Genomic DNA, 18,136 nt, shown 5'->3' with positions numbered 1-18,136 from the left:
GAATGTGGTTTTAGGTGTCTTCCCATGTATTATATAAACCTCATTTTATCATTTATGCCTGTGTTTTTCTCACCCTCACTCTTCTGGACAGTAGACAGGTGTTTTCAGACTGAAAACTGTTATCTTTTCTCACCTATTTTGAGTAATGACAATCTGCTATCTGAGCAAGGGTGCCACTGACAGCCCTTTTGACTTACAGTCACAGGGTAGCCTAACCAATTGAACTACTTAATAGTTTAAGTGAATACCTTAACAAGAAAGCATTGAAATACCAGACTAATTATTGACAACAGCTCTTATCTTATTTTTAATTTTTCCCCTGTCCCTTGGTTGCTGAAATTATTTGACTCAAGTTACAAATGGACTGGTCTGGAAGTAGCTTTTGCAGAATTAGATTTCAGGAGGCTTAGTTGAACTTAAGTACAAATTGTAATTTTAAAGGAAACTGAAGCAGACAAATTCTTACTGTAAAATAAAATGAATGCTACTATGATATATTTTTATTAGTAGGCCTCTGACTTAGTTTGTTTCATGTTGTTATAAAAGAATACCACACAGTGAGAAACTTAGAAACAATGAAATCTTATTTGGCTCATGGTTTCAGAGGCTGGGAAGTCCAAGGTTCTAGGGCAACATCTAGTGAGGACCTCTTGCTGTGTCATAACATGGTGGAATGTATCACATGACTGAAAGAGTACACTTGCAAGACAACTGAACTTGCTTTAATAACAGACTTGCTCTGGAAATAACTAACCCATTCCAGAGATGACACTAATGCATTCATGAGGACAGAGTCTTCATGATCTAATCACATATCAGGCCCAATTATCCAACACTGTTACACTGGGATTAAGTTTCCAACACTTGAATTTTGGAGACACATTCAAATGACAGCAGCCCCTGTCATTAAGATTGACATTTGAGAACATAATGTTGTATCTTGTGTGGAAGAGAAAGTTATTACTCATAGTTTACTAGATTTTAGCATGTTTGCATCACAACATGGAATATGATTTCACATTTACTACTGCAGTTCCAGTACCATTATCAGACTGCATTTTCATATTGAATTACAAAAATTTTATGCTACTTACATTTAATGAAATTTTAATAAGGTTGTGTTTTGATGTTATTATTCAAATAATGTGTTTTGAATTGCTTTCCTTTGAATATATTTGCATTAAAGAGGAAATCAATTTGATTTAGTTCTTTGAACAGTTTACCCAGGTTCTGGGTAGCTTTAAAAAGACAAAGAGGGAAATTCAGTTTCTTCTTTGCAAGTCAGTAAATAGAGAAGCACATTTACTAAGATCAGTAGAAGTAATGGCAGCAGATTGCTGATTTTTCGAGTTAATGAAATGACTCTTCCGCTATTAGAGTTGCACAATTAAAAATATAAAAACTGCACACACCATGGATTGTAAGGGATTATACCTCTGTTCTCTTTTCTTTTTGAGCCCTAAGGCTAATATATTAAGAATTAATAAATTTAGGGGGCTCAGCGGTAGAGTGCTCACCTAGAGCGTGTGAGGCCCTGGGTTCGATCCTCAGCACCACATATAAAGAAAGAAAGAAAGGTATTGTGTCAATTATAACTAAAAAATTAAAAAAGAAATCTAGGAACTTCGCATTATTGGAATTCTTGACCATGAATGCCCCAAATTAAATGGTAATCTCTTGAGAGAGCACATTTCTCTGCTTGTAACATTCCACTTGGCCGTTTCTGTTAAAATTGTGGTTGTGGGTCTACACTTTTTTTTTTTTAAAGATATGCTCATTAAAAAAAAAAAAAATTAAAACTACTCATTTAACCAAGTTAGTTATTGGCAAAAGTGGATCCTGCTTTTGTGGATGGGTTTCTCCTGGCAGTTTAGCTAATGAAGTGTAACACCGAAAATATAAATAAAGAAACTGGGAATAAATATTGCTTTTGAGGAAAGCCTGCCTTATAGACCTGAAAGGAAGGTAGAAAGTAATTCTATTGATCAGGAAGGTGTGAATTTGAGCAAGGAAAGGTAGAAAAACTTTGGGTCTTTTATGTGCGCATTTAATGTAGGAATAAATACTTTTACTTTACTTCCAGGCTCACTTTCCTCTTCACCTTATTTTTCTCCAAAATTTATTCTTTGAGATTCCTCCGTTTACAAACATACCCGAGTTTTAGAACTCAGTACAGCCATAAAACATACCAAAGTATGTGTGGCCTAAAAGTTGGTCGCACCCTTGCCTGCAAGTTTGGGTTCTTGCTTTCTATTTGAATGACTTGAAAAACACAACACACAATAATACCGAAGTGGTAGCTTGGACCTAGGGACCGCAGAAGCCTCCTCTCTCCGCATGCGCAGTAGCCATGCAGACACCTCTAAGCCCCAGCAGACACCCGCGCCCCCTCCCTGGCGTGGCGCTCTGGCTCCACCGACGCTGCGCGCGCCTTCTGGGGCCCCGCCCAGGCCGCGCAGGCGCGCCTCGTTCGGACCCACAATTCCTGCCTCTTCCGCCGGTTACGGCGAGCGTTCCTCTGTCCGCTGGAGTCTGAGCTGGCGCCGGGCTCCGGTTGCTTGGTGACATGTTGCAAAAGCCAAGGAGTCGGGGTCGCTTTAGTTCCCCGGCGGAGAAAGACAGGGATTCGGGCCGCGGCGGAGACGTCCGGGCCCACAGAGGCGGCGTCTCGGAGGAGACCCCGAGCACTTCCCGCGGCCCGGCGGGCTCTCAAGAGACCCAAGGCTCTTCCTCGCAGGGCGCTCGCCGGTCCCAGGCCGCCCCCACTGTGGGGCCTCGGACCCAGAAGCAACTGGAGCTGAAGGTGGCGGAGCTGGTGCAGTTCTTGCTGATTAAGGACCAGAAGAAGATTCCTATCAAGCGGACCGACATACTGAAGCATGTCATCGGGGACTACAAGGACATCTTCCCGGACCTCCTCAAACTGGCTGCGGAGCGCCTCCAGTACGTCTTCGGGTACAAGCTAGTGGAACTTGAGCCCAAGAGTAACACCTACATCCTGATCAACACCCTGGAACCAGTGGAGGAGGATGCCGAGGTGAGAGGCGATCAGGGCACTCCCACTACGGGCCTACTGATGATTGTTTTAGGGCTCATCTTTATGAAGGGCAACACAATCAAGGAGACCGAGGTCTGGGACTTTCTGCGTCGGTTGGGGGTGTACCCCACTAAGAAGCATTTAATCTTTGGGGATCCAAAGAAACTCATTACTGAGGACTTTGTGCGACAACGTTACTTGGAGTACCGACGCATACCCCACACGGATCCGGTAGACTACGAATTCCAGTGGGGCCCGCGAACCAACCTGGAAACCAGCAAGATGAAAGTTCTTAAGTTTGTGGCCAAAGTTCATAATCAAGACCCCAAGGACTGGCCAGCGCAGTACTGTGAGGCTTTGGCAGATGAGGAGAATAGAGCTAGACCTGAGCCTAGTGGTCCAACCCCATCCTCTTGAAATCAGGGATGGATTCAGAGAGACTCCCAGGACAAGCGTCTGTGACCCAAAGGCACAATACTGAAAGAATAAGGGAAGGGGGTTTGGAAGGAGGATGTTTCTGCAACGCTTGAATGTATGTAGCTTTAGGATGTGTTGCAAAGGTTTGTTCCTTTAGTGTTAGTACAGTTCCCAATTTCCATTTAAAACACAGAATCATTTTTGTTTGTTTTAATGTCATTTTTTTGGTGTGAAAAGTTTGCTAACTTTGTAAAACTTTTGGGAAACTGTACTGTGTTCTAAAACAGATATTTAAGAAGAAAGAACACAAGTAAATTGTTTTGATCCCCCCCCCCCCCAAGGAGTTATTATCTGGTTTCTGAACTACCCTAGTTTGTAAGGAAAAATAAAAGCCTTTATAAAATTACAAAGATGTAATTGCCTATATCCTTATTACTTTAACCCAAGTGTTTTTATATTTATGTTATATATATATGCGCATTATTCATGGTTCCAAGCAATGTACATAATGTATTTTCTGTGAATAACAATTTTTTTATATTCTTAATTATTACTTAACTCTGTTGCTGACCTTGATTTCATTGTTTTCTTTTTCTTTTTTTTGCTACCATCATTGTTTTAATAAATATTGTGATTTTGAGCAGTTAACCATTATGTATTTTTAAAAGCCCATGTCTTGAGGAGATTTTATGACTCAAAACCAGCATCTTTAAAAGATTTTGCTACATATTATTGAAGTAAATAGTGTTCTGTAGAAGTTGTTTTTGTGTGTGTGTGTGTGTGTGTGTGTGTGTGTGTGTGTGTTGGATTTTGATGTAAAATAATTTCTCATTGAGTCTCCCAAAAGTTCATAAAACAGTGGCTTGGTGATTAACCATGTCTGCTTTGGGAATTGGACTGCCTGGGTCCACCACTGTGAATTTAGGTAGGTTTTTTAGCTTGTAGACAGACCTTTTTTAACCTACAAAGTGGGCTTCTGATTTACATGTTCTGTATGCCAATGTGATTAGTAGGTAAGGAAGTTTACATGAAGTTTCAGGCAAAGTTTCTAGTGTGGAGGATTATAGTTGTTACTTCTTAATTAAAAAAAAAAACCAAACAAACATGATTTTTATTTTCCTGGGTCTGGAGCTGCTATTACTGGCTTAAAATTATGGTTGTATTCTTCTACTCGGATTCCAATGAATGGTTTTATGGGAAAGATGTAACCTGAAATATGGTGGATTCAGCCCATGTAAAACAGAAAGAGCAAGAAATTTAGATGAAAATCTCTGCTGGGCTTTGAGAAAGCGTTGCATTATAGTAGAATGAATTGATGGATCTTCAGGTCACCTGACAAACTGAATGATGGCTCCTACTAACTTGTTAGCATGGTGGTTCCGGGGTAGAATTTAAGCTCTCAATTTCAATTTCTTTCTCTATAAAATGGGAAAAATAATTATACTGTAGTTATATCAGTTAAATGAGCCAAAAGAGAGTTAATAATCTCATTGTATTTCTCCATAACAGCTAGCCAAATGGTGTTTATATACAAAGATTCAATACATATTTTATTCAGTGAGCGAATAAGTATAATTGTTTTGAGGGAAGTTTCTGCAGATTAACCATTAAATTAAGTAAATGCTTTCACTTAGGAAAACAAACAAAAATAGGTAAACATTTTTTTACCTAAACATTGTTACTTATGTCCGTGCTGACAAATGTCATCTACAAGAATCTATGGTGGATATGAGATTGGTTTGAAGAAATATGAGAGATTACTGGGGTTTATTTCATTCTGTAGAAATTAGATTTACATTTATTTCATTCATAAACTACAGTTGGTCCTTGAAGACATTTCTTCCTGGTCTGCATTTTATTTCAGTATGTAAATGACCTGCCTACTGTTCTCCTTACCTCACCAGCTATGACCTCCTTGTGTGCTCTGATACTCAAGTTTTTGTGTGGCAAAAATTACCATTCACCAGCACCCACTGACAGTTTTATCTGAGGCAGTGAATGCTGGGTAATGATAACTATATCACAGTTTCCTCATCTAGATGTTAACAGTTTTATACTCAACCTGTTATTTTGTTTCAGATTACAAAATACAAACATTAGAGACAAGATCAGGCACTTATTTCTTTTTTATCTCACCCTTTCCACAGATAACAAGTCTGGATATCATGCCATTGTATGGTTTTATAATTTTACTATATATGCAAAAAAAATAGTTTTGTGGGTTTTTACAGTTTATATAAGAAACATTGTAACCTTTCACAACTTGCTCTTTCCATGCACCATTATGTTTTATCAGTTTACCTATGTAGCTACACGTTATCATGATTCATTTTATCTGTTCTTTTATGGGGGAAAATAATAGTTTATCTTTTCCCTAATGTTAATAAGACTGTTAGGTTCTTTCCTGTTTTTTACTATTTGCAGACACTGTACAGTGCTTCCTTAGGCCAGAAATAAGTAAAGCAATCAAGGTCATTGCCAAATGTCTTTTAAGCTCCAGCATTTTATGTAGCATTTTCCTTCTTTTGTTGCCAATCACCACCATCCTGAAACCTTTATGATACTTGGCCAGTTCAGCCATTCTGGTGGGTATGTGATACTTGATTGTGGCATTAATTTGAACCTCTTACTTAATTAATGATGTGAGACATCTTTAGCTCTCATTGACCGTCAGGTTTCATTATCTGTTCAATATTTTTCTATTTTTAATGATTTATTCTTCACACGTTCTGCATATTAATTCATGTACCCTATTGCAAATGCCATCTACATTTCTAATTGTTTTTTTTTCTTTGTCATACAGATGGTTTGACTTCAAATTATTTTGAGGGCAGTATTTTTAACAGAGTGCTTTGAAAACTTCTCTCTAATCCTAGTAATTATAAAGATTTTTAAAAATATTTTTCTAATCCTAATTATTTTTTTCCAAGTGTGCAAAGTTTTGATTTCTACCTGTTTTTAATCTGTTCTTATGTGAGGTATAGATGTAAATATTTTTCCTGTATGGATAGACTAGCACCAGGTTTTCAGCATTTACCCTTTCCATACTCACTTGTAACATTGTCTCATTTATATAGAAATGCTCCAAATATAAATAAATTTATGGTCATGGCTGAATAAGTTTGGTATCTTCTTGTTCATACCTTGTTATTATAATTTTATAGCATTTATAATGTTAATTTCTAATTTTAATACTGACTTTTTTAACGTTGCTTTTATGTTGGTTGGAATCACTATGTTGTCAAAGCGGTGACAGCAGACCTCACATATATTGCTTTTTCTTATTTCTGATTTTGAAAGGACTAATTTTTAAAGTTTTTCCAATGTGATGCTTGCTATTAGGTTTTTTCCTATAATTTTAACTGGGTTACTTAATTTCCTTTCTATTTCTAGCTTAGAGATATCTAGAAAAATTTATGAATGACTTAAAACTTATCATATACTCATTAATATGATTAAGATTTTTTTATTTACTCAAATAGATTTTTCTAATTTCTAACTATCGTATTCCTGTCACAAATACTTATTGTTGATGATGAATTGTTTTAAATACATTTTTTTTTCTGGCTAAAATTTGATAGTTTTTGTATCTTTTGACATAAAGGGGATTTGACTGAAATGCTTCTACATTTTTATTATTGGGTTTTGAGTTTATGCCAAGTTCTTTAGAAATAATCTCAAACTTAATGAAAAATTGCAGACACAAATTTGAGTTCATCTAATTGTTTCTTTCTGTCTTCAAACAGTTCCTTTAGTGTTTGCTTGACGTTCATAATCTTGGCAATTGAAGTATATGGGCCTGTTTTGTTGTTTTGTAGAAATCCCTCAGCTGGAATTTGCTGTGTCTTTATCATCAAATTTGAATTATATATTTTGGCAGGAATATCACAGAAGCAATGGTATGTTACCTATTGGAAGACACAAAATTTCAAGTTGTCCTTGTTATTTTGTAATTGTTCACTTTGGTTAAGGGGATTTTTCTGCCATACTTCTCTACTGTGAAATTTTAATCTTCCCTTTTATAATAAAAAAATAACCTGCATGGAGATACTTTGAAATTCTGTAAATATTGGAGTCTTCATCAAAATTTTGTTTACCTATTTTGTCCATATGGACCCATATGTTATTTTCTTTTGTTTTCATTATATATATACACATACGCAAATGGCCCTGATTTGGCTAGGGAGAACTCCTTAAGCTGACTTTTATATCTTAAACATACCCCTTTAGACTTGAAGGAGTTTCTTACGTTCTCCTAGAAAAAAATCATGCATTCCCTGTCCCAGATTGGGAGTTATCCAATTACTTCTCTTAGAAATTTTATTCCTTTTGATGGAAAATGGAATTTAGAAACAAGGTTGCTAGGTTTGTTCATACCCATTGAAAGTATTTTGCCCAGCCCTCTAGGTCACAGAGTAAGGGGAGACCTTCCATCTATCATCTGTGAAAACAGAAAACTGATGTTCTACCCAACACTACAGTGGAAATACTGTACTGTATTTCCCTTTCCATGTTTGTAGATGTCTTCAAAAGTAAGAAACTCAGTTCCTATTTTCTTTAGCATATTTACCTGTTTTATCAACTCCCTATAAATAACTAATCTGCTATCCTAGCTGTCACATCCTCCCACATATGGATGTCCTCTTCTGGGACTGTTATGTTCCCCAGGTCTGCCTGTTTGCAGGACCCTCTTTATAAGGCTGGGACTCCCCTCAGGACATGCATTTTCTCCACTGTAAATAGAAACGTTTTGGTATCATAACTGCATTGGGAAATTCCTTTAGCCATATTGTGTGAGGATTAAATATTTTGGAAGGTTTGCAAGAAAGCTACCTTTTTGCACAGGCTGTGGTCCTGGTGCTTTTTTATATGTAGATTTTTAAAATACTGGTTAGATATCATTAATAATATCTTTAACTTTTCTACTCTTCAATTAGTTTTGGTCACTTGTATTTTTAGAAAGTGTTTGCATTATTTTCTGATTTATTAGCTTAAAGTATTTCTTAGTATTTTCCTTTGATGTAGAAATAATTCTATCACATATTTACTCATAAACATTCTCAGTATTATTTTTTGCATTATCAGAATTATTTTGCCTTCTATTGTTTTAATAGATCCAATCTTGTACAAGTTTGACTTATTTTATGTATAATCAAGAAAATTTTTTTGTTATTGATTTGTATTGATTTCCTTTTTGATTTATTTTTTATTTTTACTTTTTTCTGCTTGACATAAAATTGGTTCTTTTTCTTGACTAGAGATATAATGCATTGATTTTCACTTTCTAATTCATTTTAGGCAATTTATTTCCTTCTATTTGCAATTTTACTCATATTACATAAGATCTAACATGGAGTTTTGTTATATTAATTCTAAATATTTTCTGTTATCTGGTTGATTTATATTAGATCCATACTTGGACAGGTGATTTAATTTTTTTTCAACTACTTGAATATTGAAGAACTCTTTGTTGTTTTGGCATTTGAATTTATTAAATTGCTTTGAGTGAGATAAAATGGTCCAAGTAAATCAATTTTTAAAAAATGTGATATGATCTTTGATCTAATATTTAGTCAATTTTTTATATGTTCCAAGTGTTCTTTTAAAAAGTGGATATGTATTTTCAGTATTTCCATTTATGTCCAGTACCTAAGCCTTGTTGTGTTGTTTAAATATTAGATATTAAATTTAGATATTAGATATTAAATATTTAATATTATATTTTCCTGGTTAATAAATCAATTTTTGAAGAATGGTAAAAATCTCTCATGATTTTGTAAAATTCTTATGTTAGTTTTTCCTTTATATATTTTCAAGTTTTATTTATAGAGAAAAAACAGATCTAACACTGTCAGATGTTCCTGGAGACTTGCTTCTTTTAGACTCTATTTTTACCTAGTAATGCTTTTTGTCTTAAATTAGTATATCAACATATCTTCTCTAGCCTTCTTCTATTGTTCTTTGGGGGCTGTAGCTCAGTGCACTTGCTTACCATTGTAGTTTGATTCTCAGCACCACATATAAATAAAAAAATAAAGATCAGCAATTAAAAAATTAAAAAAATTAAAAAGATGTATCCTAATATTTCTTTACAGCTCATTTAAATTTTTAATAAGTAATATATTAGATTTTAATTGGTAATATATTATTGCAACAGAGAAAAAAAAATCCAGCCTGAACTTAACTCTGGGTCATAGAGTTGATTGGCATTTTGAAGAAAGAATCAGGGAGTAGGGAAGAGGATGAACAGGTGAAGTGGGCTGCAGAGTAGTCAAGAAGTGAGTAATTAGAAAAAGCAGGGGGCCTGGTGCACATGAAACCCATGTGTGGTTGTTAACTGGTGCTTATAGTTAGACTGCTGCCCTCGTAGAGAGGCTGGAAGATGGTGGATGTTTAGGTGTTGGCTGGAACAAACTATAATGTGGCAAGCTTGAGTTTATTCAGAAAGGCACTTTAAGCGGGGGTGGTCCCATCCTACAGATGTGGCCTTGATCCTCTAGAAACATTTTTTTTTAATATAGTCAATTGATTTAAAAAAAAGTCTTTTTACATACAACACCAGGATGTACCCTGACGTAATCACAGAAGCATAGAGCACAACCTGCTCTAATTTAGGGCCCAGCACTCCCCCTCTCTCCCCACACCACCTGCTCCCCTCCCACATTTTTATAGGCCAAGGTTGAGGCCTAATTGAGAAGATTTCTTCAGCATTTTGAGTATGTTTCAGATGGCCAAAATTCCCCATAATGGGGTAGGGAAGGGGGGAGCATGGGAGGAATAGAAGAACTCTAGATAGGGCAGAGGAGTGGGAGAGAAATGGAGGGGGCAGGGGGTTAGCAAGGATGGTGGAATGTGATGGACATCATTATCCAAAGTACATGTATGAAGATACAAATTGGTGTCAACATACTTTATATACAGAGATATGGAAAATTGTGCTGTATATGTGTAATAAGAATTGTAATGCATTCCACTGTCATGTATTTAAAAAATAAAATAAAATATTTTTTAAAAAATAAAAATAAATTTTTTTTTTAAGTTTTAATGGTCTAATATCTGAGCTTCCTTGGGGATGCTGATTGTCGATTTCTTCTTTTTTCCCCATGATAGATCATAGTCATATACTTCCCTGCTTGTTTCTGCTTTGTGTGTGGGGGGTGGGGGGGTGGGGGGGTTGTTTGTTTTGTTTTGTTTTTGTATACTTTGTAATTTTTGTGTTGGGGATTTAGGTATTTTGAATATTGTAATGTTATAACCTGGACATCAGATTATCTTCACACTCTTCAGTGGACTCCTGATACTGCTTTATAAGAGCTGTAACCATCCATTTGATCAATGGTTTTCCAAACTATTTTTGAAAAGACATCATTCTTTGCTGTGTATGTTCTGTTCACTAAAGTCGGTCCTGTTATCTCTCTGGTCATCCAGTTACTCACAGAGATTTCTGTGAATGCTCATCACACACCTCTCCCCTACATGCTGTCAGTGTCCCAAGAAGATTCCTGAGTTATGAAGCTGCTGATTCAAACAGTTCTTTCCTCAAAAGTTGTTTCATCAGTAGGACCAATTACTGGAACAATGGAATATTAATGAGTCTTAAAAGAAAGGTAATTCTGACACTCGATACCACATGGCGTGATACCATGTTGAGTGAAATTATCCAGTCACAGAAGGACAGATATTTCATGAAATGATTCCCCTTACAGACCATACACGGAGACAGTCAACGTCATAGAGATCTAGAGCTAGAGATGGTCACCATTCATAGAAGATGGGTGGCTTCCAGGAATAGGGAGGAGAGAGAAACAGGGAGCTACTGTTTATTGGTACATAGTTTCAGTTTGGGAAGATGGAAAAGCCCTGGAGTAGTGGTGGTGATGGTTCCACAACAGTACAAATGTGCTTAATTTTTAAGCCCTAAGCTTAAAAATTCTAAGAATGGTAAACTTCACGTTGTGTATACTTTACCTCAGTTTTTAAAATTATAAAAATGGTAATTTTATGTGTATTTACCACAATTTTTAAAAACCCAGTAAACATGAAAAACATCCCATCCTATCATCTCTTACTCCCTGGACTTCTCAGCAGTGTCTGTTGTTGAGCACTAAGTCTCAAGATAATCTCTTCTTAGATTTAGTGTAGCTTTGCTGTCTAGTGTTTTCAGCAAAATTTCTTTTTGCAGTCCTGGTGACTTAACTCGGGTGTTTGTATATGCTAGGCAAGTGCTCTGTCACTGAGCTACATCCTTAGCAGCAATTTCTTTTTGGGCTCCTTTTTGAAACTGAACAGGCTGGCTTATTTACACATCATTAGAATTATATTGTAGTGCTCTTGTAACTTAAAATTAATTTTGACACTTTTCTGTGCAGCTAAACTTTCTCACAGGATGCAGTGATAGGTCACAGTTATTAAAACTATCTCTGAAATAATTACTAATATCATGAACTTGAACTATTTCCTAAATGAACAAAGTACATTGTTTCATTTTCTATCCTACATGTACCTTTTTAGGTAAAATGAATTTTGCTTCATTTGGGGGAGATATACTTATGGTAGCGAATGGTAATACTAATGTCTTTCTATATTTGATAAAACTAAAACATTCCTTTTTAGCCATTATCAGATAAATTAAAACCTTACCACTTTCACATATTGCTAATGGGAATGAAAAATGGTTCCAATCCTGTGATGGGGAATTTGGTAGCATCTAGTAAGACATGGATTTATTTTTCTGTCCTGTAAACCTGCTTCTAAGACTATATCCCAAATACAGCCTGGCAAATAAATAAAAAGATGTATGAACAAGGCTATTTATTGTAATACTAAATACATTGCCAATAACAAAATACTTAGGAGCCCAAATGTCTATCAATAAGGATCTGATTATTCTAGACAGTGATAAAAGAGAAGACCGGGCATTTCTATATACTTTTTTGGAAGTGTCTATATTGAGTGCAAAATAGGTGGAAAAAATGTGTGTATTATGCCATTCTTGCCTTCAATGAAAAATCAAATGATAAAAGGATAGAATATAAAATTTAAACATAAATGATTACCTTTTAATAAATAAGAGGAAGGAGAGGAAGAGAGAAGACAGATTAATGACTGGATTTATTTGAAACTTCTTTTATTCTTTTATTGATTTAACTTTGGATTCCTTTTATATAATTATGAAATTCAGTTTTAGGAACAATGCCTAGTAAAAGATTAAATAAAACAAAGGAATTCAGGTTCCTAATGTATAGCATAACCACACAATAAGAAAGGAAACATTTGAGTTTATAACATCATAATTTGACTCTTCTTTGTGAACTGTACTCTAAAGATAAAAAGAAATATCAATATCAAACTGTTTTCAGTAGTCATCCTTTTGGTGGTTCTATTGGCACTGTTATTTTGAAACTGTTGTTGGGTATTATAGAATTGAATGCAATACATAATCATGTTGAGAACAAAGCTTTTCAACATAGTTGAAAGGTAGAAAATTGATGTAGTTAAATAAAACCCTGTAGGTTAGAATCTGAATCAGAAACATCATTATGAACTCATGTTTGACAACTGAAAAGACTGAAAACAATGACCATCCAAATAGCAAAGGGTGTTTCTATAACAAAATTGTAATTATCTAAATACCACTGTCATTAAAAGGAATCTGCACTTACTATAGAAATGACTCTATATGTGAGCAAGGAAATATATAAGATGATCCTGGAGCCTCAAAGAGCCTGGAAGTAAGAAAGCTATCAATCTATTAGAGGACTCTCTGGCTATTGATATCATTGATTACAACACAGAGCATTTATTTCTGTGTTTCATATGACCAGAGACACAGACACCAAACAAAATATCTCATTAGTTACTTTTGGATGATGCTTTGAAGCCAACTATGTTTTTATAATAAACATATGTTAAAGATTATATTTAATTTCTTGTTTAATGAGGAAACCAATAGGACAATACAAGCTGTTCAAAGGAGAATTCAAAGCCAGGTACAGTAGCACATGCATGTAATCCCAGCTACTTGGGAGGTTGAAACTGGAAGATTGCAAGTTTGTGATCAGCCTGGGCAATATGGTGAAACCCTGTTTCAAAATTAAAAAAAATCAAATGGGATAGGGTTGTATCTCAGTGGTAGACCACCTCTGGATTTAGTTCTCAGTACTGAAAACTACAACAACAAAGAATTCAAATATTGTGTGTATACATAGGCAATCAAAAGTGCAGAAATATATAAATATATAAAATTAGTCATTATCTATAGGGTGATAATCAGTTACGTTACACCAGATAGAATTCATTTATTCATATTGTCAAAAATTGTTTGTACACCTATAAATTTTCTACAACTTTCAGAATTTAAAAATATAATACAGAAAATGAAAGGCACAAATAGTTCGGAAGTGTACCCTAGCAAGATATTTTTATTTTTATTGTTGCCCATTTCAAAGTCTTTAACAACTTTTTTCTGACAGTTTCCTTCCTTTTTATCATTTTATTCTTAAAAATTATTCTTGATCACAAAAAGGTGTTTTATTAGATGTGGAATAATTATTTCCATAAGTGTAGGAGAGTGTTACTTAACCACATAACCATGTAATTTGAGCATCATAGCAACTAATTATTTCAAAATTTGGAAAATGAACAGAAAAAAATATATCTCATTCTTTTCCTGTATGAACTCTATACCTTAAGACAACAAAACTATTGATGAAGGAAAGTCTCTGTCTATAGATGTATTCCTACTAAGAATCAGACTAGCATTATTTTGGAAACTATAATAAACTAATTTAAGAACCTTTGCCATCATCAGAAATGACTGTTGGGACATTTGCCTTGCATGCTCAGAAACCTTGAGTTTTATCCCCAGCACTGCCTCTCCCCAAAAGCTGCTAACATCACACAAAGACAATATCTACCTTTTATTAGTATGTATTAGTATGTATTTGGTCTAGATGTAATCATCAAACCACCAAATTATAAGACACACAGATGCTAGACAAACAATAAGTGATAGAAGGCTACATTAGAAAGTTTAAGCTGCAGAAAATTCTATGGGACAAATGGTTTCTTTGATAGCTTTCAAGGAAACAAAAACAATAAAGGGAGAAACTCATAGATTAAAAGCTGCCTAAGATTCAGAACAAACCACTTGTACTCTGTTCACAATATCCTATGTAAGCTGTTTCAAAATGAAAAATATGGGAAGTACTGTGGAAATGCAAACTCTTGAACATTCGATATTAGTGAATAAGTATTATGGATATGATAACAGTATTTTGATTATATTTTCAAAAAGTATCATTACTTTAGAAGCATACATTACCATTTGTAAGGATGAGATTCTATTTGCTGCAAAATATTCTGGAGGGGAGGGATGAAGAAACAATTGGCCATGAGTGATTAATTTTTGAAGGTAGGTTATGAAGGCCTGGAGCTTCATTATACTATTCTCTCTGGTTTTGTACATGTGTGGAATTTTCCATAATAAAATGGAAAAAAAATAAACTTACAGTTATTCTAATGAATATATTTTTTCACATAATTTATATTTCTCCATAATTTATGACCTATTACTACTGAGACTATAGAATGTAAAGAATTTTCAAGTCTAGCTTCTGAAATACTTTAGCATAATAGGTTTCAAGTAAAAATCAGGGCAGCTTGCTATGGCTTTTCACAGAGTTTACCTTTTCTATTTAAGTTAATGTGAATTGGAAATGTTGGACATAACAATACTTTCCTTTAAAACACATGTTATTAACATAATTATGTGATCAATCAAAAGCCTTCTTAAAACCAAGTCATTTTTTTCTCTAATCCTCTCCAAGTGAATAATCAATTTTTTTGTTTGGTTTATTTCCAGATAACCTTTTTCATGCTGCTTTCTGCAGTGTGTGTAATGCTGAATTTGGCTGGTTCAATCCTTTCCTGTCAGAATGCTCAGCTAGTCAACTCCCTAGAAGGCTGCCAGTTGGTGAGTAATGAATGGAAACCTTTATTCATAGAGGTCATAGCCTTTTTATTTTTGATTTTGCATGAGAGCTATTTAAAAATAATTTTATTGTACTTTTGGGTTCTCATAAACTTTCAATTCATTCATCAGTTTAAGGAATTTCAGTGAAGTTTATTTATTTCTATAAATTCCTCCAATTAAAACTTATTCAACTTTTAAATTAGTTACTAATAAATGTATTTTATTTTATTATTTTTGCAGTATTGGGTCTTCAATCCAGGTTTCACACATACCAAGCAAGCAATCTACCATTGAACTATATCCCTAGACCTAATAGTTTATTTTTAAGGACCTCAGTGTAGTGCTATTTTGCAATAAATATCTTCAGTGACTATTATATTTTAATATTGGTTGCATTAATTTTTATTTGCACTGAATTTTAAAAAATCATTCTTACAAGTAAATTTTAAGTGCTTGACGATGAGTGAATCAAAACAATATAGTTCTCAGTTTTTCAATTAAAAAGAGAATTTTATTTAGGAAATTGTAGACAGTATGCTATGTACTTTGTAAAGGGTCTGTTTATTGGATAAAACTGGCCCTTTAATTTTGAGGCACACTTAGAGCACTAGTCCTGGGTTTGATCCCCAGTACCTCCAAACAAAAGAGAATAAAACCACAATAACTCATGATTGCAATGTATTCATCTGACTGGGACAGCAACTGAGTGTGTATGGTGCACTCAAATATGGATCTTCTTGGACTCCTGATTGGACTGTGATTCCTGAGTACAGGAGCATTGGCATTTGTTTCTTTATCTTGGAGACAATACTAGGCTCCCTTTCAGAGCCATGTTGGTCTACAGCTGCACATGTACCTGCTCTGCCTATTGGCTGTGGTTCTGAGAAGTCAGTAGTGAATTGCCAGAAGTTTTTCTGAAGCAAGGCCATGCCTCCTTGTCCATTCTCAATGCTGAAGCACCTACTGAGTTACAAAAAGTAATTGTTGGAGCTTAATATTGTTATTTTCTGTTTGATGTGGCCTAGAGAACACTGATCAGATTTCACCCAATACCATGTGCACAGAAGTTTCCTCTGTATGCTGCAGTCTTCCCTGTTGATTACGAAAGGCTGGCTCAACATGAATCTCCATCTCTGTCAGAAGGATGACATGCCATTCTGTATCCATTACTTGGTCATCCTCTTTATTCTAAATAGAAGGTGTCACAAATATGGTAAACATGGTGGCTTATATATAATGTCTTTAGTGACTATATATAAACAAATAGAAAGGGATTGGCTATTTGTTCTGGGACTCTTATTTTCCAGTGCAAAGCCCTGTATGAAAGAAGCAAAGTGAAAGGAATGAGGCGAGGCCCATACATCATGCCTAGTCCTTAAGGGTTTCCCCTCATTGATCTTAATTTTGCTACCTTGTTGCTGCAGGAAAGGATAAAGAAGGAAGATCTTGTTTCCTCTGTTCCTTCTGCCTTCAGTACCTCCACAAATCAGTGAAAAGAATATCATAACACCCACAGATGTGCACACCTTTGCACTCTCCAGCATCTCTTTGGTTAGATGGTAATTGGAATCCTAAGTATTTATCCTACTTCGAGCTTGATCCTAGGTGTCTCTCTGCCAGGGCTCAAACAAGGCCAGTAATTTCAGAGCTTCAGACCAGTATCCTCACTTGCTTAGGGGCAATGCAGGCAGTAGAAAGAGTTCTGGATTTGGAGTTAACAATCTACAATGGAAGCCCTGGCTTCATGACCTACTATTAGGTGACTTCACATAAGCCATCTTATCTCTTAAATTTCTTTTCATGTCCTGTTACACATGTTTACCTGCCTGAGGTTTTTTAATAGGCTATTAAATTAGATAAAACCTATAAAACATGATAGATTAAAAGTATGCATTTTCCTGTTACAAAAATTACATGAAAATTCAGAAAACAAAACACACTCATAATTCTTTCACCTAGTTTATTATGCCCATCCATCTTTTCTGTGTACAATGTGTAAATGTGTCTGAAAGTATGTACATGTGTACCTGTGTGTGCGTGTATTACATATATGTTTGATATACTTGAATGTGCTATAATCTTCCTGATTTGTGATTTTTGAAATAGATAATAAACATTGTTCTGTTTTTAAATGTTTCTCTAAAACTTCATTTGCAATGGCTGCTCTGTATGCGTGAACATAATCTTACTTATTTAAAATATCTGCTTTTTGTGATCATCTTCATATAAATTCTTTTTATAGCTCCTAAAAGTACATTTGCCTGATCACAGTGAATCAATATCTTTAGAGCATTTGGTGCATACTGACATGCTGCCTGGTAGGAAAGCTTACCAGTTTATTCCCAGTACATGAGAATGCTCTTCTCCCTCCACCCTTGGGAGCACTAAACATTGTCACTCATTTTAATCATGTCAATTTGAAAGGTATAAGATTATATCATTATTTTAATTTGAATTTCTTTGAATATTAATAAGATTGAGCTTTTTATTCATTTATAATTACATATACAGAAGGTTAGGTTTGTGTGTGTGTATATATATGTATGTATATTTGTATTTGTAAACCATTTATACTCATCTTTTGTGAATTGCCAGTATGTAGTACTTACCCAGTTTCCCAGTTTTGGGCTTACATGCTTATTGATTTGTAAGAGTACTTTATCATAGTTTTAATCCTTTGGCTTATATTGGACAATTACATTTCCTAT

General features: G+C 34.9%; 2 protein-coding genes across 2 annotated transcripts in view; both read left to right on the top strand.

Annotated features, from left to right (window-relative positions):
• The window catches only part of ENTREP2 (endosomal transmembrane epsin interactor 2), a 450,066-nt gene that overhangs the window by 318,727 nt on the left and 113,203 nt on the right, over positions 1–18,136 (top strand). The window contains exon 3 of the mRNA XM_081291850.1: positions 15,318–15,428. Coding sequence (XP_081147976.1) covers positions 15,318–15,428 — 111 coding nt within the window. The remainder of the gene's footprint in view (positions 1–15,317; positions 15,429–18,136) is intronic.
• On the top strand, positions 2,474–8,555 carry NSMCE3 (NSE3 homolog, SMC5-SMC6 complex component). Its single transcript, XM_081290482.1, has one exon. It carries the CDS (start codon positions 2,567–2,569, stop codon positions 3,452–3,454), a length of 888 nt encoding a protein of 295 aa, XP_081146608.1. The 5' UTR covers positions 2,474–2,566; the 3' UTR covers positions 3,455–8,555.

This window comes from Spermophilus citellus, assembly GCF_964194105.1.
Source record: "Spermophilus citellus genome assembly, chromosome: 4".
Lineage (NCBI taxonomy): Eukaryota > Metazoa > Chordata > Mammalia > Rodentia > Sciuridae > Spermophilus > Spermophilus citellus.
Note: the sequence above shows the minus strand (reverse complement) of the source record. Positions and strands in the feature narration are given on the sequence as shown.

Bases quoted from the DNA above. Each gene is read 5' to 3' on its own strand.
- NSMCE3 (XM_081290482.1), top strand. From the start codon at position 2,567: ATGTTGCAAAAGCCAAGGAGTCGGGGTCGCTTTAGTTCCCCGGCGGAG.